This window comes from Urocampus carinirostris, chromosome 3 (assembly GCF_059441175.1).
Source record: "Urocampus carinirostris isolate Australia breed hairy pipefish chromosome 3, RoL_Ucar_1.0, whole genome shotgun sequence".
Taxonomy (NCBI): domain Eukaryota; kingdom Metazoa; phylum Chordata; class Actinopteri; order Syngnathiformes; family Syngnathidae; genus Urocampus; species Urocampus carinirostris.
The window spans coordinates 4,523,566-4,549,027 of record NC_142351.1 but is presented as its reverse complement, the minus strand read 5'-3'; the positions used below and the strand labels follow the sequence as shown (position 1 = coordinate 4,549,027).

The following is a 25,462-nucleotide window of genomic DNA, read 5'->3' as shown; positions in this document are numbered from 1 at the left end:
TTAAATGAGTTTTAACTTCAAACCGGGTTCATTGATCAGTACTGTTAACCTGTTGCATCATTTCTTCCACCTTCCTCCTTGCTAACTCTTGGTGCTTGTGTCAAAAGTGTGCTCTATTCTTTTGTTGGATTCAATATTTTTTTACATGTGAATAAAACGTACTTTAATAAAATCAAACTGCCTGCATTATTTGTGGGTTAATGTTATTTTTCTTCTGGACTTTTCTTTATTTTCCTGGTTGGCCATATGCTGCTTCTCACACATCCCTCCCCCGAGGGACGTTTTGTTCTCAAAAGTACACATAAAGGGTTAGTGCAACAACCTTTTTGGTGTTTCTGGCAAATATCCCATGTTGGCATGCTATGAAAACAATCCTTAATCAGTTTATTATCTTAAAACCGGGTTCATTAATCAGTACTGTTAACCTGTTGCATCATTTCTTCACCCTTTCCCCTTGCTAACTGTAAGGGAAATTATGGTCTAAGGGTGCCTTTTATACTATATTGTATACTTTTACCTTTATACATTTATATTTACCCAATAATTGTGCAGTTGCGTTTTTGAGTTGTTTTCTGGAGCGAGCGCCTCCAAGGTCAAGAGTATAATTTTCCCAAGCCAAAGGAACTTTGTTTCTACAATTTGGAGGCGACTGGTGGGCTTCCTATCTGTTATCAAACAGGTGCACAGAACTCCATTTGGCTAACCCGTACAACCCAAGGAGAGGAGAATAAGATTCCCGAGCCAAAGGAACTTTGTCTCTACAATTTGGTCACTGGTAATTTTCTCAAGACTCTTATCTATTTTCAAACAATAAAATGCTGTGATGTATCATTTATTATACCCGCACGCCATCTAGTGACCAACCTTTTAAACTGCATTTAAATATGCGATTCCTGTCTAACCAATCAGAATGCACTTTTGTGCACGTGTTTTATGTATTTTGTCCTTGGTAGCATAGACCTGTGTGAAGCTAGTGTAATGATCCATTACTACTAGGATATACCTTGTTTGCATGTCTCTAAGTGGAGGAAATCAACAGACACTATTTCGAAAGGGCGTGTTGATACAATGGGCATGAGAGGGGCCCGGTTGTTTTGTGGGGTCGTTTAGTCTTCAGACACTCACAGACCTTGGTTACAAAGTGGTCTATGTCACTCGGCATACGGGCCCAATAAAACGGGTCTCTGATCAAGCGGTGTGTTTTGTCGACACCAGGATGTCCCATCTCACGGTGGAGGACTTGAAATACAGTGGGGTGATACTCTTGGCAGGACAAGCTGACATTTGTCACCGGCTTTTCTGTAGAGGACACCTTTCTCATCGATATCCAACTTGGCATTTGGCGTTGACACCTCCCCTTTAACATTTCGAAGACCACGCTTCTCCATATTCGTCGTCGGGTGTCATGAAGTCAGATGTCGGAGACAATTGCAGCAGGCATCACGCTCAGCTTCTGTGTAGCCCAAAGTCCGTAAGCGACGCCGCATCCTGACCATCTTAACCGACAGCTTCCTCCCCGGTGGTGTGACATACATTCCGACAAGAGAATCACAATTAGAAAACAAAGAAATTGTAGCAATTATTCCTAGCACTACTCTCCGGTCTCCCAAAGTCCAAAATCAAGTGCTGGTACAGGCTTTTAACTAAGACGAGAAAGTTTGATCACATGACCCCGGTTTTAACTAACCTGCATTGGCTCCCTGTTAGTGTGATTATAAGTTTATGTTGGTATTATATAAAATCATGCATGGACTTTCTCCCTCATATCTTTCAGATTTAATTCTCCCCTAATTTCCAGTCCGGAGCCTTCGCTCTGAAAACGCTGGTCTACTAGTGATCTCAAGAGCCAAGAAGTGTTCCGCAGCTTCGAGAACATTTTCCATCCGGGCCCCGGTGCTGTGGAATGCTCTTCCCCCCATAGATCCAATCTGCAACCTCAGTGGAAATGTTTAAATCTAAGCTTAAAACACACTTCTACTCTATAGCATATGAATAACCTACTCTTCTCGTCGGCTCCAGCTCAGGGGAATGTATAATAATAGTCTGAAAAATAGTCTGTGTAATATAGTGTAATAACCTGTGAAGCCCTTTGAGACTCTTTGTGATTAAGAGCGTCACAAATTATCACAGGTTATTACACAGACTATTTTTTCAGACTATTATTACACCATTCCCTGATCTGGAACCAACATGAGGGCAAGGAAAAACTCAAAAACCTCAATCACAAATAATACAGAGATATTGTCCACCAAAAGTATAGGTTATTTGTATGCTATAGAGTAGAAGTGTGTTTTAAGCTTAGATTTAAACATTTCCACTGAGGTTGCAGAACGGATCTCAGGGGGAAGCGCATTCCACAGCACCGATGCCCGGATGGAGAACGCTCTCGAACCAGCGGAACACTTCTTGGCTCTTGGGATCACCAGAAGACCGGCGCTCTCAGAACGAAGGCTTCGGACCGGAACATAGGGGGAAATCAGATCTGAAAGATAAGAGGGAGCAAGTCCATGTATGATTTTGTATAATACTAAGAGAACCTTGAAATCACATCTTAGGCTAGCAGGGAGCCAATGCAGGTTAGCCAAAATCGGCGTGATGTGATCGGACTTTTTTGTCCTAGTTAAAAGCCTCGCTGCGGCATTTTGTACCAGCTGAAGACTCTTGATTCTGGACTTCGGAGACCGGAGAGTAGTGCATTACAGTAATCGAGACGGGAGGTAGCAAACGCGTGAATTATAATCTCCGCATCCGATTGAGACAGCAAAGGGCGAATCTTAGCAATGTTGCGAAGATGGAAGAAAGCGGTTCTGGTAATTTTCTTCACATGTGTTTGAAAGGACAGATCAGGGTCAAATATGACACCTAAATTTTTACCTGAGTCACTCTGTGTGATGTGACATTTGTCAATATTCACAGCAGTTTTTGAGGATAAGTCACAGCATTTAGATGGACCAATAACGAACATTTGGGTCTTTTCAGAGTTAAGACGCAAGAAATTGAGTGACATCCACTCTTTTATCTCAGTGAGGCAGGCCTCCAAATTTCCACAATTTAGTGTGGCAGATTCCTCCAACGGAAGATACAGTTGAGTGTCATCTGCGTAGACGTGGAAACTGATATTATACTTGCGATTAATATCACCTAATGGAGGCATAATTGTTCTGATGATAATGCTGTGAAAAAAAAGAAGAAAAAGGAAAAATAGTGTCCCAGAAATGTGAGTTGTGACCCAATGTTATGATTGAGATGACATATTGTTTGCACATTGTAGTTGCAATTACTGCTTTGAATCTAAAACAGTTCTTGACTTAAATGCTAATTTCCTATAACAATGTGCAACTGACCGTTGACTATTCGATTCATTGTTATCGATCATTTCCGTACGGTAAGATAATGTCAGATCTACCGACTATTGTTCTTAGACAGCCTTGTGAGATGCTGCTATTTGTTTCTTTCAGAAGAAAAAACGCTATGAAAAGGTGAAGCAACTGGAAGCTGTTTTATCAGCACAGCGGCGCTTTTTCATGAGACACAGTGTGTCAAATGAAAACACAACAAAGGCGAGCTACGAGGTGGTGACACTGATCGCCATGCACCGCAAACCTCTGACGGAGGCAGAATTTTTAAAAGACTGTTCAAATAATACCAGGCTTAAAAGTCAGACCCATACATTTTCAGCTTACAGAATCTGCCCCTGCTTTCTAAAAAATTGGACACCCCTGATTTAAAAAAAAAAACTCTTGAAAAAAAAAATTGAGTGAATGAAATATCACAAAAACTGATAAGGGGCGTTGATCCACCAAATAATGGATGCTAACCGCCTTTAAACTTACATAAAGAAAGCTGGAATGAACGATCATAGGTAAAAATGGTTTTGCCTCCATTTTTTTTATTGTTCAAAATTATTGAGAGCTCCGGTCCTTGGTAGTTGACATTGTTTTAAAAAATTAATAAAGCTGCGTCACAACGCCAGATTCACTCCCCTGGATTTGAAAAGTGAAAGTACAAGAAAAAATCTCGTAAAACGGTCCTCTCTATGGTTTCCGGAACTGTGTTTTCCCTTCACGTGGCAAGTGATTTCAATCTATATGGTCACTCCAGTAGACGTCAAAACTAGATGAATAATTTCCTTAGTGTTTTTACTTTTTAAATATTTTTATAAAGACAGGATTTCTTTGCGAGTTATGTGTGTATATGCATTTACATTGATTTGCAAAAAAACAAATAAAACATTGTAAAAAAAAAAGGTAACGCAAGTTTTTTTCTTGGTCTCAAAACATCCTCCTTACACCGATTTTGAATATGAAATAAGTTTTTCTCAGAGTTTTATGTACAGTGATAAATTCTAACTTCTATAAAGGTTTATAATTTGCTGTTTTTTGAGAAGCTTTTTTTGCAGGTTATGATTTCTTTTCAATGTACATCCATTGCAAAAAGTTGCCCCGACCATAATGGCCGCCACGTATGCACGCTAGTTAGCGGGCTGCTACAGCACGCCGACCCATCCAATCCTCTGTTTGTATCTGTGTCCCACAATTCATTGCGGTGGTGTTTGAGAAGGTGTCATGGCTGCTGCATCACCGCCGAACAAGAGAATGTCGAGAAAACTATCAAATGTCCTGTAGTCGACTTAAAACGACGTAAGCTCGACAGAAGTATCACTTTGCAGTCCTTTTCGAAGGTTTGTCCTTTTTACTCCCGAGTTGGAGCGACACCTCGTGGTGTTTTTTCGTTGAGCTTTAAACGCGGAGAAAATGTGCTCCGATGAGGAAGGACCTCTTCAAGAGAAGCTTCGGGGAGCCAAAGAGGAGACCGAGGGAGAACGTCGACGACTGGACCCTGTTTCCAACCAGCTCGGGGCAGGTTGGTAATTTTCCCTTCTGCTACATCCTTGGGGTGGCTGGTCCCTCACCCACGGACACGCTCTGCCCACCCAAAGAAAAGTGCATGTAGTAATGAGGGCAGTCTGGGCAGCGCATACATCATCTCGTATATAATTGTATATTTAATCGGACACTAGCTGGGACTCTCCTTCCCCCTCAGCACACAGGGTACGCATCAGTCCCCACGGAGGAAGCAGCCCCTCTCAGCATATCCCTTTGTAGTAGTGACAAGAATGCTGTCTTTTTTTAGAGAATCGACTTTTCCAGCTTGACTGACCAAAATCAGACCGCTCTTTACGTCTCAGAAGTCTTTAGATTGCTTTTGTTGCTTCAATGCATACATGACTAATTATTATCTAACAGTAAGCACCAAATGACTTTAAAGGGGAAACAATTCAGCAACGTTAGATGCGGATCTTTTCTTGGCTCTCGGAATAAGTTGAAGGTTCTGAACTAGGATTTGAGCCCCATATTGGGGTTCTCAACTGAATTTTCTTTTCCCAAATATAGAGCCAGGTTTACTGTTGGGGTTACCGCTTGCGTAAGGTGTCGGGCTAAGGTTACAGTTTGAAACGGGGTTAGGTCTAAAGTTAGGGGTGAAAGTTTATTTTGGCTGCAAGTTAGAATATACAACGAATTTAGGGTTCCGAAATAAGGCTAGGGTCGTTTAGGCTCCCGTTCTTTTGATCGGCGCATAATTTCCTCCTTCAATGGTGCTGGAGGAATTGGAAAATTGGCTTTAAAAGTCCTCAAAAAGTGCTTGAATTTGGCCACGGAAAAGCTGCATGAACCCTGCAGTTTGGTCCGGAGTCTTCGCACTGATTCTTTAAAACATAGGAGAGACCCAGTGTTCTTGTTTGCCCGTGTCCCTGCGTCCTAGACGCATCATTTTTGCTGGGGACGCATAGTCTCAAATCAACGTGCGTCCCCGGGACGCAATCTTTTTGCCACAAAATTGTCATTACTACCCGATTCAAATTTTTTTAAACAAAGATTTACCGCACTCCAAACTTTTCTTCAGGCAGATCCGGCAGATGTTGTTTTGGTCTCGCGGTTCGAGTTTTTGTCTGAACACAGATCTCGTGTTGTGTCGTAAAAAGTCCGTCTCTTTTTAGTGAACCGGCTTTTTCGGCTCAACTCATTCAAGAGAGCCGGCTCTCAAACGTCTCACTCGCTTTAATGAATTATATTACGAATTATGATGTTGTATAAAGAAGTTAAGAAAAAAAGAAAATATTAAAGGAGAAAATGAAAAAAGACCGGTTTGTGGTTGTCCCTTTAATCGGTATCTCATCTCATTAGCTGCACCGCTTATCCTCAGTAGGCTCGCGGTATACTACCAACAATAATTTGATGCAGAAAATGAATGAATAATTTGATGATTAAAACTGAATGAATTTATAGATTTTTATTATATATTTGTCACCGATTTACAATTTCAACCTCGATAACACTAAATTTTAGGGACCCATAGATCTCTGTTGGGACCCATAGATTTTGGTGCGTGCGAGTCCCCTGGACTCATCACTTTTCACAGGTAAAATGAACACTGGAGACCGTGACCACTTGTATCATGGGGACACCAGCAGCACGGTGACCATTGTACACTCAAAAGTTTGACCAACCGAAAGAGATTTTTGGGATGCCGTTGATAAAAGATACTCTCCTTTCTATTTTGACCTCACACAAGAGGTTTGAAGACTCGGAGGGACAGCGTCTCAATTTTCTATCTTTATATATGAAAGCCACTCGCATTCACCAAAAAAAATCCATTCCACTTGGCTCTTCCCAACCAGACGCCGAACATTAAGCCCATTGTTCTAGTTTCTCCGCTTCAAGACTTGCATCGAATCTCAAAGGTCCTCTTAAAGGTATTCCTAAGTCTCCCTTTTCAAGATTCTCTCATCCCCAAGAACTTCCCCAAGTCTCCCTCTCAAGAACCTTGCCTTTAAATCTGGTGACAAGGAGGCACTGAGATCAGCGAGGGCTAACCTGAACCGTGCTATCAGACTAGCAAAGCGATCGCACAGTCAAAAAATCCAGGACCGTTTTCTCAGCACAACCAACACCAGGGATATGTGGAAAGGCATTCAGGCCATCACCAGATACAAGCCAACCACCGCACATCTGGTTAGCTACTCCTCTTGCACTATCGGCACTATCGTAAAATACTATACGTAGCCATAATACAATACAACTTTTATTTATATCTGTACATTCAAGGAAACTGTGCGGGTCAGATATATCGACATTTCGTCCTGTATACACGTGTACTAGAATGACAATAAAGTAGATCTGAATCTGAAACCCCAGATCTTATCACTCAACGACTACCGGCCCGTTGCACTGACTCCTATCATAATGAAGTGCTTTGAGAGACTGGTTAAAGAACACATCACCTCCAGTCTCCCCTCCTCATTCGACCCCTTTCAGTTTGCCTACAGGACAAACCGCTCCACCAGGGATGCCATCTCCTCTGCGCTTCACCTGAGCCTGACACATCTAGAGGAGAAGAACACCCATGTGCGGATGCTGTTCCTGGACTTCAGTTCAGCATTCAACACCATCATCCCACAACATCTGGTAGACAAAATGAGACTCCTGGGTTTCAACACCCCCCTGCGGAACTGGCTGCTGGACTTCCTCTGTGACAGACCCCAATCAGTGCGGATAGGTCAGAACAGTTCAGATGTCATCTACCTCAGCACGGGCTCCCCCCAAGGCTGCGTCCTAAGCCCCTTGCTGTTCACCTTGATGACACACGACTGCGTCCCTAGGTCCGCCACAAACCACATCGTGAAGTATGCTGACGACACAACAGTGGTGGGCCTCATCAGGGATGACAACGACCTGGCCTACAGAGAGGAGGTGGAGCAGTTGGTGGGCTGGTGCAGGGACAACAGCCTGGTCCTGAATGTCGACAAAACTAAAGAGATCATTGTCGACTTTAGGAAAAACCAGCCCAACCATGCCCCACTTTGCATCAACAACAAGGCTGTGGAGGTTGTCAGCAGTATCAAGTTCCTAGGGGTGCACATTACAAACAAACTCACCTGGTCCGTGAACACTGCATCACTGGTTAAGAGGGCACAGCAGCGCCTGTACTTCCTGCGGAGGATGAGGAGAGCCCACCTGCCCCCACCCTCCCTCATTACATTCTACAGGGGCACCATAGAGAGTATCCTGACCAGCTGTATCTCTGTGTGGTGTGGAGGCTGCAGCGCTACCGACTGGGGTAGTGTGAGGAGGGTAACGAAGACAGCAGAGAAAATAATCGGGACTACACTTCCCTCCATTCAGGACATTGGCCAGAAGCACTGCCTATCCCATGCTAAAAACATTACCGGGGACCCCTCTCACCCCCATCATGGACTGTTCACTCTGCTAGCCTCTGGGAAGAGGTACTGCAGTGTGCGGTGCAGGACCACCAGGCTCCGCAATAGTCTAGTCCCCCTGGCCATTAGACTGTTAAATGGTCAATCTAACATATAGTTAACTTAAATCTAAACGGCTGCTAATCTGACTTTTTGCACTACTGGCAGTTTTTTTTTATAGCTTGCCACTCCTTGCACATTGCTCTCTGCACTATTGTAATTACAGCGTTATTGTTACAGTGTTAATGTTACTGTGTACCTGACTTGTTAACCTGACTGCCCATTTTGCACATCTGGTTAGCTACTCTTCTTGCACTATCGGCACTATGGTAAAATACTATACGTAGCCAAAATACAATACAACATTATTTATATCTGTACATTCAAGGAAACTGTGGGGGTCAGATGCATCGACATTTCGTTCTGTATACACGTGTACTAGAATGACAATAAAGTAGATCTGAATCTGAATCTGAATCTAAGCCTTTGGAATTTTTTTTACGTTTTGTCACTCGGGGACAATCTTCCAAAAACGTACGTTACGGCATTGAACGAGTTAAGGACAATACAAATAAATGTGACTTGTGTCTTTCAGACGTCAGCCAAGAATATCTTCCTACTGCACGGCAGGAATCAGAGTTGCCTGCCGTTAAAATTGAGGAGGAGGAGGATCTGAAGCCTTATCACGTTAAGCAAGAGACAGAGGATGGGGAGCCTGTTGGCATTAAAGAGGAGGACGATTTTCCAGTCTTGCGAGTGACCGGGAACCATTCAACCGTCGAAGATCAAGGTCAACCTGAAGATAAAGCTTGGCAGGAGCCTCTAAGCATCAGCTCCCGTCGACACGTGAAAACGGATGACGACGACACGTCCCACTCTGCAAACGCTGAAAGCGACTCGCAGTCGGAAGGTGGTAACACATGTTCTCAGTGTGGGAAAACGTTCCGAAGCAAGTCTTATATGAAGTTGCATATGAAATTTCACGCTGGTGAGAAGCCTTTTGCCTGCTCAGTTTGTGGTCAAAGATTCACTGCAAGTGGGAGCTTAAAAATGCACACCAGAATCCACACTGGCGAGAAGCCTTATGCCTGCTCAATTTGTGGAAAACAATTCTCTAAACGAGGAAACCTGAACATACACACTAGAACCCACACTGGCGAGAAGTCTTTCTCCTGCTCAATTTGTGGAAAACAATTCTGCCACCAAGGAAACTTGAATGTACACATGAGAACCCACACTGGTGAGAAGCCTTTTTCTTGTTCACTTTGCGGTCAAGGATACGCTACAAATGGGAGCTTAAAAATACACACTAGAACCCACACTGGCGAGAAGCCGTTTGCCTGCTCAGTTTGTGGTAAAAAATTCTCCCGAAATGGAAACTTGAAATCACACCAACTGACCCACACTGGCGAGAAGCCTTTTTCTTGCTCAGTGTGTGGAAAACGATTCTCACTGAATAGCAGCTTAAAATCACACCAAAAAACCCACACTGGCGAGAAGCCTTTTTCTTGCTCAGTCTGTGGTAAAAAATTCACCCTAAATGGACAGTTGAAATTACACCAACTAACTCACACTGGCGAGAAGCGACATTTCGTTCTGTATACACGTGTACTAGAATGACAATAAAGTAGATCTGAATCTGAATCTGAAAACACAGCAGGGTTCCTACAGCTTAAAGCAAGTTAAATTCAAGACTTTTTGAATGCCTTTGGATGTCAAATTTAAGACAAAGTTGACAAAAAAAAACACACAATTGAAACTAACAAAACACACTACATGAATGAGAGGCAATTTTAAACAAATGATTGTTTTATTTTATTTTTTTTAATTACATTTTGGTCCAGTTGAAAACGTTTGATTTGAAAAACATAGCACTCTCCAGAGTTTAAGACATTTAACCAGGTTGCATGGGTGTGCAAGGGCCTCAGTGCACAATACACAGTCAACCTCAACTTAAATATAGAGCAAGTTTTAGAGAAATCCAGCTTCCTGTCTCAAAATTTCAAAAGATGCAGCAGGTTCTACAGTAGCATGCATCTGGTCCAGGTGCCAATCTGAATACTCAGGAGGCCTAAACCTGTCAAACTTCTAAGCTCGTCAAGGACGAGGAAACAAAAGCATGAGGTTACTTGAAGCTATTAAATATCGGTGTGTCTTAAGTGGAGATTTGGACATTTCCTGTCATTTGGTGTCAGACAGCCCCAAACGCAGGGCACAAGGGATGTGGTGTAACCTAACTTGAGAGATGCTTATTCAAACAGCAACAAAAAAAGACTGTACAGGGGAGAAGGGGCTGTGGGACTTGGATAGTAGAGGAGGAGATCTTTCACACACACATAGCGGCTTCAAGATGAATCATGTCCTCGATGACACCATCTCGTGGACGGAATAATAGATGCATGCAATAAATCATTCTCTGAAAGAGTGCTTTATCATGAAGTATTCTGTGGCACTCAGTCTGTTTGTGCTCATACCATATGTGAAAGTGCCAAATAAGAAGGTAAGTGCTTATTCCAGACATTATTTTCCAAAGTACCGCGTTACTTTGGCACTTTTACTTCAAACGACACTCTTTGCTAGCGAATCATTCTCTGCACACGTGTTTCGCGGGGCTTCAAATGACTCCGCTCATGCCATCCACACACACATTGGCTTGCACTACACGAACCACTCATCGGAAATACTCGGCACACGCTTCAGGGATTCGAACTGACAGGCGCCTACTCTCTGCCATACGGAGTAATACGGCGAATGCAGGAACAAATCGCGGCACTAAGTGTTGACAAAAATCTCATCAAAGCCACTCCTACCATCTAGTGGTGATTTAATTCCCAGAAGTTTAATACAACAGCGCCTAAGCCTGTAGAATTTTTTTTACGTGTTGTCAATCGGGGACAAGCTTCTGAAAACGTACGTTACGGCACTGAACGAGTTAAGGGCAATACAAATAAATGTGACTTGTGTCTTGCAGACGTCAGCCAAGAATATCTTCCTACTGCGCGGCAGGAACCAGAGTTGCCTGCCATTAAAATTGAGGAGGAGGAGGATCTGAAGCCTTATCACGTTAAGCAAGAGACAGAGGATGGGGAGCCTGTTCGCGTTAAAGAGGAGGACGATTTTCCAGTCTTGCGAGTGACCGGGAACCATTCAACCGTCGAAGATCAAGGTCAACCTGAAGATAAAGCTTGGCAGGAGCCTCTGAGCATCAGCTGCCGTCAACACATGAAAACGGATGACGACGACACGTCCCACTCTGCAAACGCTGAAAGCAACTCACAGTCGGAAGGTGGTTGCACATGTTCTCAGTGTGGGAAAACGTTCCGAAGCAAGTCTTATATGAAGTTGCATATGAAATTTCACGCTGGTGAGAAGCCTTTTGCCTGCTCAGTTTGTGGTCAAAGATTCACTGCAAGTGGGAGCTTAAAAATGCACACCAGAATCCACACTGGCGAGAAGCCTTATGCCTGCTCAATTTGTGGAAAACAATTCTCTAAACGAGGAAACCTGAACATACACACTAGAACCCACACTGGCGAGAAGCCTTTTTCTTGCTCAGTTTGTGATAAAAAATTCACCCGAAATGGACTACTTAAATTACACCAACTAGCCCACACTGGAAAGAAGTCTTTCTCCTGCTCAATTTGTGGAAAACAATTCTGCCACCAAGGAAACTTGAATGTACACATGAGAACCCACACTGGTGAGAAGCCTTTTTCTTGTTCACTTTGCGGTCAAGGATACGCTACAAATGGGAGCTTAAAAATACACACTAGAACCCACACTGGCGAGAAGCCGTTTGCCTGCTCAGTTTGTGGTAAAAAATTCTCCCGAAATGGAAACTTGAAATCACACCAACTGACCCACACTGGCGAGAAGCCTTTTTCTTGCTCAGTGTGTGGAAAACGATTCTCACTGAATAGCAGCTTAAAATCACACCAAAAAACCCACACTGGCGAGAAGCCTTTTTCTTGCTCAGTCTGTGGTAAAAAATTCACCCTAAATGGACAGTTGAAATTACACCAACTAACTCACACTGGCGAGAAGCCTTTTGCCTGCTCAGTTTGTGGTCTAAGATCTACCTTGCGTTCGGCCTTAAAACAACACACACTAACCCACACTGGCGAGGAGCCTTTTTCTTGCTCAGTTTGCGGTCAAAGATTCACTGAAAGTGGAAGCCTAAAGAAACACATTAGAACCCACACTGGTGAGAAACCTTTGACCTGTTGACTCTGTGGTGAAAAATTCACCCATATCGGCACTAGAAATTACACACAAAAACCATACCTGCCAAGTACTACGGTTTTGCCGTAATGATCTTTTCTTGAACCCACTACGGTGTTACGGTTGGATCACAAAAACTACGGGTTTCCCCTTAACTCTCAACCAAATAAGACCGACAAACTGGCTGTGCTGGTGAAAAACAAAGCGCACAGGAAGTGCAGTTTGCTGTGTTTTACGGAAACGTGGCTCACGTCTAGCATCCCGGACGCTAACGTGGAGCTACCTGGAGCAACCGGTGGCTACCGGAGCTAAGAGCTAAGAGGAGGTGGACTCGCTAACACGAGGTGGTGCATGCCTGGGCACAAAGGTTAAAAAAAATTATATATATATATATATATATATATATATATATATATATATATATATGTTTTGTTTCTTATTGTATCAAATATTGAAAAGAAAAGAAAACTATAAGGGTTTTCTATGACTTTGTTATATTAAATACATTATTGAGCTTTAAAGAACTTTCTTTGGATTCACATGGATTCATATGGATTCATAAGGTTAATGATTTGCATATGTGTCATGTTTCTTGATAGATGATATTTCATCTTGTGTCGCGTAAAATTTAGCCTGTTATCAACAATTATAATTATTATAACAATAAGATCGCCGACCTAGGTCCCCAGGGTTGGGGCCTGTTCTCCCCAGAGCCCCAAAGCTTGGAGAGCCTGTGGTTCTCTCTGTCCCTGTCGTCCGGATGAGAACAATCCCCACCGCCAAAAGAGATAGGAACCTTTATTTCTTCATCTTCCTGGTTGGCCATGTGATGTTTCTCACACACCCCTTCCCTGAGGGACGTTTTGTTCTCAAAAGTACACAAAAGGGGTTAGTGCAACAACCTCTGTTGGCACGCTATGAAAACAATGCTTGATCATTTAAATGAGTTTTAACTTCAAACCGGGTTCATTGATCAGTATTGTTAACCTGTTGCATCATTTCTTCCACCTTCCCCCTTGCTAACTCTTGGTGCTTGTGTCAACAATGTGCTTTATTCTTTCGTTGGATTCAATTTTTTTTGACATGTGAATAAAACGTACTTAAATAAAATCAAACTGCCTGCATTATTTGTGGGTTAATGTTATTTTTCTTCTGGACTTTTCTTTATTTTCCTGGTTGGCCATATGCTGCTTCTCACACATCCCTCCCCTGAGGGACGTTTTGTTCTCAAAAGTACACATAAAGGGTTAGTGCAACAACCTTTTTGGTGTTTCTGGCAAATATCCCATGTTGGCATGCTATGAAAACAATCCCTGATCAGTTTATTATCTTAAAACCGGGTTCATTAATCAGTACTGTTAACCTGTCGCATCATTTTTTCCACCTTTCCCCTTGCTAACTGTAAGGGAAATTATGGTCTAAGGGTGCCTTTTATACTATATTATATACTTTTACTTTTATACATTTATATTTACTAAATAATTGTGCATTTGCGTTTTCGAGTTGTTTTCTGGAGCGAGTGCCTCCAAGGTCAAGAGTATGATTTTCCCAAGCCAAAGGAACTTTGTTTCTACAATTTGGAGGCGACTGGTGGGCTTCCCATCTGTTATCAAACAGGTGCACAGAACTCCATTTGGCTAACCCGTACAACCCAAGGAGAGGAAAATAAGATTCCCGAGCCAAAGGAACTTTGTCTCTACAACTTGGTCGCTGGTAATTTTCTCAAGACTCTATTTTCAAACAATAAAATGCTGTGATGTATCATTTATTATACCCGCACGCCACCTAGTGACCAACCTTTTAAACTGCATTTAAATATGCGATTCCTGTCTAACCAATCAGAATGCACTTTTGTGCACTTGTTTTATGTATTTTGTCCTCGGTAGCATAGACCTGTGTGTAGCTAGTGTAATGATCCATTACTACTAGGATATACCTTGTTTGCATGTCTCTAAGTGGAGGAAATCAACAGACACTATTTCGAAAGGGCGTGTTGATAAAATGGGCATGAGAGGGGCCCCGGTTGTTTTGTGGGGTCGTTTAGTCTCCAGACACTCACAGACCTTGGTTACAAAGTGGTCTAGGTCACTCTGCATAAGGGCCCGATAAAACGGGTCTCTGATCAAGCGGTGTGTTTTGTCGACACCAGGATGTCCCATCTCACGGTGGAGGACTTGAAATACAGTGGGGTGATACTCTTGGCAGGACAAGCTGACATTTGTCACCGGCTTTTCTGTAGAGGACACCTTTCTCATCAATATCCAACTTGGCATTTGGCGTTGACACCTCCCCTTTAACATTTCGAAGACCACGCTTCTCCATATTCGTCGTCGGGTGTCATGAAGTCAGATGTCGGAGACAATTGCAGCAGGCATCACGCTCAGCTTCTGTGTAGCCCATAGTCCGTAAGCGACGCTGCATCCTGACCATCTTAACCGACAGCTTCCTCCCCGGTGGTGTGACATACATTCCGACAAGAGAATCACAATTAGAAAACAAAGAAATTGTAGCAATTATTCCTAGCACTACTCTCCGGTCTCCCAAAGTCCAAAATCAAGAGCTGGTACATGCTTTTAACTAAGACGAGAAAGTTTGATCACATGACCCCGGTTTTAACTAACCTGCATTGGCTCCCTGTTAGTGTGATTATAAGGTTATGTTGGTATTATATAAAATCATGCATGGACTTGCTCCCTCATATCTTTCGGATTTAATTCTCCCCTACTTTCCGGTCTGGAGCCTTCGCTCTGAAAACGCTGGTCTACTAGTGATCTCAAGAGCCAAGAAGTGTTCCGCAGGTTCGAGAGCGTTCTCCATCCGGGCCCTGGTGCTGTGGAATGCTCTTTCCCCCATAGATCCGATCTGCAACATCAGTGGAAATGTTTAAATCTAAGCTTAAAACACACTTCTACTCTATAGCATATGAATAACCTACTCTTCTCGTCGGCTCCAGCTCAGGGGAATGTATAATAATAGTAAATAGTCTGTGTAATATAGTGTAATAACCTGTGAAGCCCTTTGAGACTCTTTGTGATTAAGGGCGTCACAAATTATCACAGGTTATTACACAGACTATTTTTTCAGACTATTATTACACCATTCCCTGATTTGGAACCAACATGAGGGCAAGGAAAAACTCAAAAACCTCAATCACAAATAATACAGAGATATTGTCCACCAAAAGTATAGGTTATTCGTATGCTATAGAGTAGAAGTGTGTTTTAAGCTTAGATTTAAACATTTCCACTGAGGTTGCCGATCGGATCTATGGGGGAAAGAGCATTCCACAGCACCGGTGCCCGGATGGAGAACGCTCTCGAACCAGCGGAACACTTCTGGGCTCTTAGGATCACCAGAAGATCAGCGCTCTCAGAATGAAGGCTTCGGACCGGAACATAGGGGGAAATCAGATCTGAAAGATATGACGGAGCAAGTCCATGTATGATTTTGTACAATACCAAGAGAACCTTGAAATCACATCCAAGGCTAACTGGGAGCCAATGCAGGTTAGCCAAAATCGGCGTGATGTGATCGGACTTTTTTGTCCTAGTTAAAAGCCTCGCTGCGGCATTTTGTACCAGCTGAAGACTCTTGATTCTGGACTTCGGAGACCGGAGAGTAGTGCATTACAGCAATCGAGACGGGAGGTAGCAAACGCGTGAATTATAATCTCCGCATCCGATTGAGACAGCAAAGGGCGAATCTTAGCAATGTTGCGAAGATGGAAGAAAGCGGTTCTAGTAATTTTCTTCACATGTGTTTGAAAGGACAGATCAGGGTCAAATATGACACCTAAATTTTTACCTGAGTCACTCTGTGTGATGTGACATTAGTCAATATTCACAGCAGTTTTTGAGGATAAGTCACAGCATTTAGATGGACCAATAACTAACATTTGGGTCTTTTCAGAGTTAAGACGCAAGAAATTGAGTGACATCCACTCTTTTATCTCAGTGAGGCAGGCCTCCAAATTTCCACAATTTAGTGTGGCAGATTCCTCCAACGGAAGATATAGTTGAGTGTCATCTGCGTTGCAGTGGAAACTGATATTATACTTGCGAATAATATCACCTAATGGAAGCATAATTGTTCTGATGATAATGCTGTGAAAAAAAAGAAGAAAAAGGAAAAATAGTGTCCCAGAAATGTGAGTTGTGACCCAATGTTATGATTGAGATGACATATTGTTTGCACATTGTAGTTGCAATTACTCCTTTGAATCTAAAACAGTTCTTGACTTAAATGCTAATTTCTTATAACAATGTGCAACTGACCGTTGACTATTCGATTCATTGTTATTGATCATTTCCGTACGGTAAGATAATGTCAGATCTACCGACTATTGTTCTTAGACAGCCTTGTGAGATGCTGCTATTTGTTTCTTTCAGAAGAAAAAACGCTATGAAAAGGTGAAGCAACTGGAAGCTGTTTTATCAGCACAGCGGCGCTTTTTCATGAGACCCAGTGTGTCAAATGAAAACGCAACAAAGGCCAGCTACGAGGTGGTGATGCTGATCGCCATGCACCGCAAACCTCTGACGGAGGCAGAATTTTTAAAAGACTGTTCAAATAATACCAGGCTTAAAAGTCAGACCCATACATTTTCAGCTTACAGAATCTGCCCCTGCTTTCTAAAAAATTGGACACCCCTGATTTTAAAAAAAAACTCTTAAAAAAAAAAAATTGAGTGAATGAAATATCACAAAAACTGATACGGGGCGTTAATCCACCAAATAATGGATGCTAACCACCTTTAAACTTACATAAAGAAAGCTGGAATGAACTTTCATAGGTAAAAATGGTTTTGCCTCCATTTTTTTATTGTTCAAAATTATTGAGAGCTCCGGTCCTTGGTAGTTGACATTGTTTTAAAAAATTAATAAAGCTGCGTCACAACGCCAGATTCACTCCCCTGGATTTGAAAAGTGAAAGTACAAGAAAAAATCTCGTAAAACGGTCCTCTCTATGGTTTCCGGAACTGTGTTTTAACCTTTCACGTGGCAAGTGATTTCAATCTATATGGTCACTCCAGTAGACGTCAAAACTAGATGAATAATTTCCTTAGTGTTTTTACTTTTTAAATATTTTTTATAAAGACAGGATTTCTTTGCGAGTTATGTGTGTATATGCATTTACATTGATTTGCAAAAAAACAAATAAAACATTGTAAAAAAAAGAAAGGTATCGCAAGTTTTTTTTAGTCTCAAAACATCCTCCTCACACCGATTTTGAATTTGAAATAAGTTTTTCTCAGAGTTTTATGTACAGTGTTAAAATGTAACTTCTATAAAGGTTTATAATTTGCTGTTTTTTAAGAAGCTTTTTTTGCAGGTTATGAGTTCTTTTCAATGTACATCCATTGCGAAAAGTTGCCCCGAGCAAAATGGCCGCTGCTTAGGCACGCTAGTTAGCGGGCTGCTACAGCACGCCGACCCATCCAATCCTCTGTTTGCATCTGTGTCCCACAATTCATTGCGGTGTTGTTTCGAATGAGAAGGTGTCATGGCTGCCGCACCACCGCCGAACAAGAGAATGTCGAGAAAACTACCAAACGTCCTGTAGTCGACTTAAAACGACGTATGCTCGACAGAAGTATCACTTTGTGGTCCTTTTCGAAGGTTTGTCCTTTTTACTCCCGAGTTGGAGCGACACCTTGTGGCGTTTTTTCGTTGAGCTTCAAACGCAGGGAAAATGTGCTCCAGTGAGGAAGGATCTCTTCCAGAGAAGCTTCGGGGAGACAAAGAGGAGACCGAGGGAGAATGTCGACGACCGGACGCTGTTTCCAACCAGCTCGGGGCAGGTTGGTCATTTTCCCTTCTGCTACATCCTTGACATCAGGGGCGTTACCAGTGGGGGGTGGCCGGTCCCTCACCCACGGACACGCGCTGCCCACCCAAAGAAAAGTGGATGTAGTAATGAGGGCAATCTGGGCAGCGCATACATCATCTCGTATATAATTGTATATTTAATCGGACACTAGCTGGGACTCTCCTGCCCCCTCAGCACACAGGGTACGCATCAGTCCCCACGGAGGAAGCAGCCCCTCCCAGCATATCCCTTTGTAGTAGTGACAAGAATTCTGTCTTTTTTTAGAGAAGCGACTTTTCCAGCTTGACTGACCAAAATCAGACCGCTCTTTACGTCTCAGAAGCGGCTCTTTAGATTGCTTTTGTTGCTTTAATGCATACATGACTATTATCTAACAGTATGCACAAAATGACTTAAAAGGGGAAACAATTCAGCAACGTTAGATGCGGATCTTTTCTTGGCTCTTGGGATAAGTTGAGGGTTATAAACTAGGGTTTGAGCCCCATATTGGGGTTCTCAACTGAATGTTGGTTTCCTAAAAATAGAGCCAGGTTTACTGTTAGGGTTACCGCTTGCGTAAGGTGTCAGGCTAAGGTTACAGTTTGAAACGGGGTTAGGTCTAAAATTAGGGGTGAAGGGTTATTTGCTAGGGGTTTGGCTGCAAGTTAGAATTTCCAACGATTTTAGGGTTGCCAAAGGCATTCAAAAAGTCTTGAATTTAACTTGCCTTAAGCTGTAGAAACCCTGTGGTGTTCTGTGCGTCCCTTTGTGAGTTTCTGTGAATAAAGGCGTCACAAATAAATGCGATTTGACTTGTGTGTTGCAGACATCGGTGAAGAATATCTTCCTACTGCGTGGCAGGAACCAGAGTTAACAGGAGCTGTTTACAAGATACCCCGAGTTGCGTTGAACAGAGCAGGTTGGTCCTTTTACTTTCTGCAACAGACATCTCGCATTTGGCCGTCGACGTCCACCGTACTTTCCTTTAGATTACGGTCCAGGCTTCTGTCTCGCTCATTCTTTCAAAATACATACAGTGAAAAAATAGGTATTTGAACACCCTGCTATTATTCTTCATCTCCCACTTAGAAATTATAGAGTGGTCTGAAATTTTCATTGTAGGTGCATGTCAACTGTGAGAGAGATAAACTAATACAAAAAATCCAGAAATCACAATGCATGATTTTTTAACGATATAGTTGCAAATAAGTATTTGAACACCTGAGAAAATAACTGTTTGTATTTGGTACAGTAGCCTTCGTCTGCTATTAGAGGTCAAAAGTTTCCTGTAGTCTTTCATCAGCTTTGCACACACTGCAGGAGATTTCTTGGCCCACTCCTCCTCACAGATCTTCTCTCGATCAGTCACGTTTCTGGGCTGTCGCTGAGAAACTCTGAGTTGGAGCTCCCTCAAAAGATTTTCAATTGAGTTCAGGTCTGGTGACTGTTTAGACCATGCTAGAACCTCGACATGCTTTTTACGGAGCCATTCCTTGGTTTTCCTGGCTGCGTGCTTCCGGTCGTTGGCGTGTTGGAAGACCCAGCCATGACCCATCTTCAATGCTCTGACTGAGGAGAGAAGGTTGATACCCAAAATCTCATAATACATGGCCCCAGTCATCCTCTCTTCAATGCAGTGCACACGTCCAGTCCCATGTGCAGAAAAACACCCCAAAAGCACCCCCATGCTTCGCGGTAAGGATTGCTCTCTTCATTCATCTTCCTCCGAACGCGCTTAGTAGAATCATGACCAAAAAGTTCTATTTTGGTCTCACCTGACCACAAAACCTTCTCCCACGACTCCTCTCTATCATCCAAATGGTCGTATGCAAACTGAAGACGGTCCTTGACATGTGCTGGTTTAAGCAAGGGGACCTTTCTAGCCATGCGTGATTTCAAATCATGATGTCTTAGTGTATTACCTACAGTAACCTTGGAGACGGTGGTCCCAACTCTTTTTAGGTCATTGACCAACTCCTGTTGTGTAGTTCTGGTCGGATTCCTCACCTTTCTTGGAATTATTGAGACCCCACGAGGTGGTATCTTGCATGGGGCTTCACTCCGATTGAGACTGACTCTCATGTTTAGCTTCTCCCATTTTCTAACGATTGCTCCAACAGTGGACCTTTTTTCACCAAGCTGCTTGGCAATTGCTCCGTAGCCCTTTCCAGCCTTTGGTCTTTGCCATGTTACAAGTTCAAGTCTTACTGATTGTGTGGGGTGGACAAGTGAATTTATGCAGCTGACGAACTCAAACGGGTTCATCTGATTCAGGATGATACATGGAGTGCAGGTGGACTTCTAATGGGCGGACTAATAGGTCTTTCAGGGTCCAAATTCTAGATGATACACAGGTGTTATAATATTTATTTGCAGCTGTTCACACAAATAAATTGTTTTAAAATCATGCAATTTGATTCCTGGATTTTTCTTATTAGTTTATTTCTCTCACAGTGGACATGCACCTACAATGAAAATTTCAGACCACTCCATGATTTCTAAGCGGGAGAAATAGCAAAACAGGGTGTTCAAATATTTATTTTCTTCACTGGACCTTATTTTCTGGGTCAACAGACAAGGTTGCTCACTGTAGTTTCTGGAACATCCTTGACAATTAAGTAATGGCAAAATGAAGCCCCATAAAGCAGTGAAGCCCTGCAGGGAAATGTTTCACACACACATTGCGGCTTGAAGATGAATCATGTTCTCGATAACCATCTCGTGGACGGAATAATTTATAACGTGCTCGATGCATGCAATAAATCATTCTCTGAAAGAGTGCTTTACAATGAATTATTCTGTGACATTAGTCTATGTTTGTGCTCATGCCACAAGTGAAAATTCCAAATAAGGAGGTAAAACAAATGGCTTATTCCAGACGTTATTTTCAAAGTTCAGCGTTACTTTGGCGCTTTTACTTCAAACAACACTCTTTGCTAATGACTCATTCTCTGAACCGATGACGTGGCACACACGTTTCACGGGGCTTCAAATGACTCAGCTTACGTCATCAACACACACATTGTCTCGCGCTACACGAACCACTCATTTGAGATGCTCGGCACGCGCTTCAGGGATTCGAACTGACAGGCACATTGGCTGCGGCTGCATCGGCCCGCTACAACGGGTCAGGTGCAATCGACATTTCGTTCTGTGTACATTGTTACACAGAATGACAATACAAGGAAATTATTATTATTATTATTATTATTATATTACTACTTGACATTTAACGTTCCACTGTCGAGTAGTATAAGACCCGGGCATCTCCCTCGCTGAGTCTTTTCAAAGACGTATATTTTTACACAAAAGAAATTATAAAAAGCTATTGTAGTGATGATTTTGCTTTATGTGTGTGTGTGTGTATTTTACACGACCATGTGTTTGATTCTAGACTTTCTCTATTAAGGATGTGTGAGCATTGCTCAACTGAGTTCAGAGAGCACTCATGCAGTTTTCCATTGTGCCTATCTGCTGGTATGTTACTTTTATCAGGCCTGTTCAGGGCGGAACAAACCCCCCAAATATGAAAAAACGAGTTCATTTGAGCGTGTCTAGGAAATACATGCAAAACATGTGTAACTCTGCTGCCATCTTCTGGCTCAAAGTCCTTATTTACAGGCTTAACAGTTGATTTAGTTGATTTGATGTCCTTGCCATTTTTTTTAAATACTTGTTTCCCAGCAAACTTCTGAGAAAAATGTCTCCTTGCAAAATGAAGCATTTGAAGCAGAACATTCGCCTCAGTCTGGGGTCTCAGACTCATGGCCCCCGGGCCAACTGCGGCCTCCAGGACGATAATTTGCGTCCCGTCTTAATATGAAAGTTATTAATGTCAGTGCGGCCCGCAAAAGTGATATGAATGACACTTGTTGTGTGCGGAGCTGAATGAACCAATCACGGTTAGGTATATGGGTCTGATGGGCGGGAGCTGAATGAACCAATCACAGTTAGGTAAATGGGTCTGGTGGGCGGGACATCGGCCAGACTGTCCCGTGCCCCGGTCAAACTGAAATTTAACAGTAAAGCCGGGTGTACAGCTCACACTGTAAGAGTGAATCGCTCAGAAAATGCGTGGTTAATAATAAACGGAGCGGGCTTTCATGTCTTGTTCTCTGTGTTTGAACATGAGCATGACAGCTCACGCTGTCACAGCTCCGGACCAATACAAAAAGTCGCCACATTTTGCTGAGGCGCATGCGCAAAGTTAAACCCGCGAATTTAAACCCGAGACTGACTGCGGTTGAAGTGGAAAAACATATTACAGAGCCCCAAACATGTCTTTTTCAAAGCTTGCAGTGAAAAGAAAGGTCGGTGATGAGCACAGACAATTTCAGGAAAAGTGGGAAGTGCAATATTTCTTTGTTGAGCACAGGGGCGCCCCAACATGTCTTATTTGCACTGAAAAATAGTTGCCGTGCACAAGGAATACAATTTGAGACGTCATTATACAACTAGACATGCTAAGGAGTACGAAAAATACCAGGGGGGTGAGAGAGTCAACCAGGCTGCCAGTCTTAAAACATGTTCAATGAGACAACAAGATTTCTTTAAGAAAGCAACCGAAGAGAATGATGCAGCAGTAGAAGCTAGCTACGTAGTTCGTGAGATGATTGCTAGAGCAGGAGAGCCACACCTACCATCGAGTGGTGATTTCATTCACAGAAGTTTAATACAGCAGCGCCTAAGCCTTTAGAATTTTTTTAACCTTTAGGCACTCGGGGACAATGCCTCTGAAAACGTACGAATACGTTACGGCACTGAAAGGGTTAAGGGCAATACAAATAAATGTGACTTGTGTCTTGCAGACGTCAACCAAAAATATCTTCCTACTGCGCGGCAGGAACCAGACTTGCCTGCCGTTAAAATTGAGGAGGAGGAGGATCTGAAGCCTTATAACGTTAAGCAAGAGACAGAAGATGGGGAGCCTGTTGCCGTTAAAGAGGAGGACGATTTTCCAGTCTTGCTAGTGACCGTCGAAGATCAAGGTCAACCTGAAGATAACAGTTGGCAGGAGCCTCTAAGCATCAGCTCCCGTCAACACGTAGAAACGGAATACGACAACACGTCCCACTGTGCAAATGCTGAAAGCGACTCACAGTCGGAAGGTGGTAACACATGTTCGCAGTGTGGGAAAACGTTCCAAAGCAAGTCTTATGTGAAGTTGCATATGAAATTCCACACTGGTGAGAAGCCTTTTGCCTGCTCAGTTTGTGGTCAAAGATTCACTGCAAGTGGGAGCTTAAAAATGCACACCAGAATCCACACTGGCGAGAAGCCTTTTTCCTGCTCAGTTTGTGATAAAAGATTCATTGGGAGTGGAGACTTAAAAAAACACATGAGAACCCACACTGGAGAGAAGCTTTTTGCCTGCTCAATTTGTGGTCAAAGATTTACATGGAGTGGGAACTTGACAAAACACATTACAACCCACACTGGCGAGAAGCCTTTTGCCTGCTCAGTTTGTGGTCAAAGATTCATTGCAAGTGGGAGCTTAAAAATGCACACCAGAATCCACACTGGCGAGAAGCCTTTTTCCTGCTCAGTTTGTGATAAAAGATTCATTCGGAGTGGAGACTTAAAAAAACACATGAGAACTCACACTGGCGAGAAGCCTTATGCCTGCTTAGTTTGTGGTCAAAGATTCACCGAGAGTGGGCGCTTAAAAATGCACACTAGAACCCACACTGGCGTGAAGCCTTTTTCCTGCTCACTTTGTGATAAAAGATTCATTCAGAGTGGAGACTTAAAAAAACACATGAGAACCCACACTGGAGAGAAGCCTTTTTCCTGCTCAGTTTGCGGTCAAAGATTTACTAGAAGTGAGAGCTTAAAAATACACACCAGAATCCACACTGGCGAGAAGCCTTTTTCTTGCTCAGTTTGCGGTAAAAAGTTCACCCATAGTGGACAATTGAATGTACACTCTAGAACCCACACTGGGATTCACAGAGAGTGGGAGCTTAAAAATACACACTAGAATCCACTCTGGCGAGAAGCCTTTTGCCTGCTCAATTTGTGGAAAACCATTTTCCAACAAGGAAACTTGAATGTACACACGAGAACCCACACTGGCGAGAAGACTTTTGCCTGCTTGGTTCGTGGTCAAACATTTACTGGAAGTGGGAGCTTAAAGACACTTAAATAACCAAGTATCACACAAGGCGTCTATAGGAACATAACTGCCACAAAACCATTTCCCCTCACCTTTTTCCAACCACTGATTCTGTCAACACATCAAAAAAAAAACACATTCATTCACAGGAAGTGAGCAGACTCTCCATCTGTATAATAAAGATTTGAAACCCCAAAGTCTTCATATGGATTCAAAAGATTCCTGATTTACATATCTGTCATGTTTTTGGGATAGATGATGTATTTGTTCGTGTGTCTGCATAAGATTTTGCCTGTTATCAACAATTATCATTATTATAATAATATTGCCAACCTAGACCCCCAGGGTTGTGGCATGTTCTCACCAGAGTCCCAAAGCTTGGAGAGCCTGTGGTTCTCTCCGTCCCTGTCGTCCGGATGAGAACAATTCCCGTGAAGTCCAGTGCCATAAGAGATGGGAACCTTTATTTCTTCATCTTCCTGGTTGGCCATGTGCTGCTTATCACACACCCCTCCACTGAGGGACAATTTGTTTCCCAAAAGTACACAAAAAGGGTTAGTGCAACAGCCTCTTTGGTGTTTAGGGCAAATATCCCATGTCGGTGCGCTAGGAAAACAATCCTTGATCATTAAGATGAGTCTATTATCTTCAAACCTGGTTCATTGATCAGTACTGTTAACCTGTTGCATCATTTCTTCCACCTTCCCCCTTGCTAACATAGAGTGCTTATGTCAACAATGTGCTTTATTCTTTCATTTGATCCAATTCTCTTTGTCATGTCAATAAAACGTAGTTTGTTAAAATCAAACTGCGTGGTTTATCCGTGGGTCTATGTATTTTTTCTTCTGGACTGATCAATCATTATCCATATCAACAAACTACAAAATCAATCATTTAAAGCTGAAAATACCTTGTGTTTAAAGTTGCATCCTTCATGATAAATGCCAGTCACGGGCTGTTTCAAATGAGTTCTCGTTGGAAACCGAGAACTCTGCTTGCTGATTGAATTGGTAACCACCAACTTGGATTCTGAACCAAATAGATCATTTGAAACCATTTGG

General features: G+C 42.7%; 3 protein-coding genes across 4 annotated transcripts; all 3 read left to right on the top strand.

Annotated features, from left to right (window-relative positions):
- Positions 1 to 4,561: 4,561 nt before the first annotated feature.
- LOC148368390 (uncharacterized) lies at positions 4,562 to 9,877 on the top strand. The gene is made up of 2 exons (XM_088329692.1): positions 4,562 to 4,863; positions 8,853 to 9,877. Exons 1-2 carry the CDS (start codon positions 4,755 to 4,757, stop codon positions 9,875 to 9,877), a joined length of 1,134 nt encoding a protein of 377 aa, XP_088185818.1. The 5' UTR covers positions 4,562 to 4,754.
- A 287-nt stretch (positions 9,878 to 10,164) lies between these two features.
- Positions 10,165 to 13,512, top strand: LOC148368389 (uncharacterized). The gene is made up of 2 exons (XM_088329691.1): positions 10,165 to 10,168; positions 11,229 to 13,512. The coding sequence occupies exons 1-2, from the start codon at positions 10,165 to 10,167 to the stop codon at positions 12,482 to 12,484; spliced, it is 1,260 nt and encodes a 419-aa protein (XP_088185817.1). The 3' UTR covers positions 12,485 to 13,512.
- Positions 13,513 to 17,971: 4,459 nt separating this feature from the next.
- Positions 17,972 to 25,218, top strand: LOC148368388 (uncharacterized). 2 transcript variants are annotated; one of them, XM_088330414.1, is made up of 4 exons: positions 17,972 to 18,278; positions 19,113 to 19,205; positions 23,095 to 24,069; positions 24,154 to 25,218. In XM_088330414.1, the coding sequence occupies exons 1-4, from the start codon at positions 18,170 to 18,172 to the stop codon at positions 24,264 to 24,266; spliced, it is 1,290 nt and encodes a 429-aa protein (XP_088186540.1). In that variant the 5' UTR covers positions 17,972 to 18,169; the 3' UTR covers positions 24,267 to 25,218. The 2 variants fall into 2 exon arrangements, with proteins under 2 accessions (XP_088186540.1, XP_088186539.1); XM_088330413.1 differs by having other exon boundaries at positions 23,095 to 25,216.
- The last annotated feature ends 244 nt before the right edge of the window (positions 25,219 to 25,462 follow it).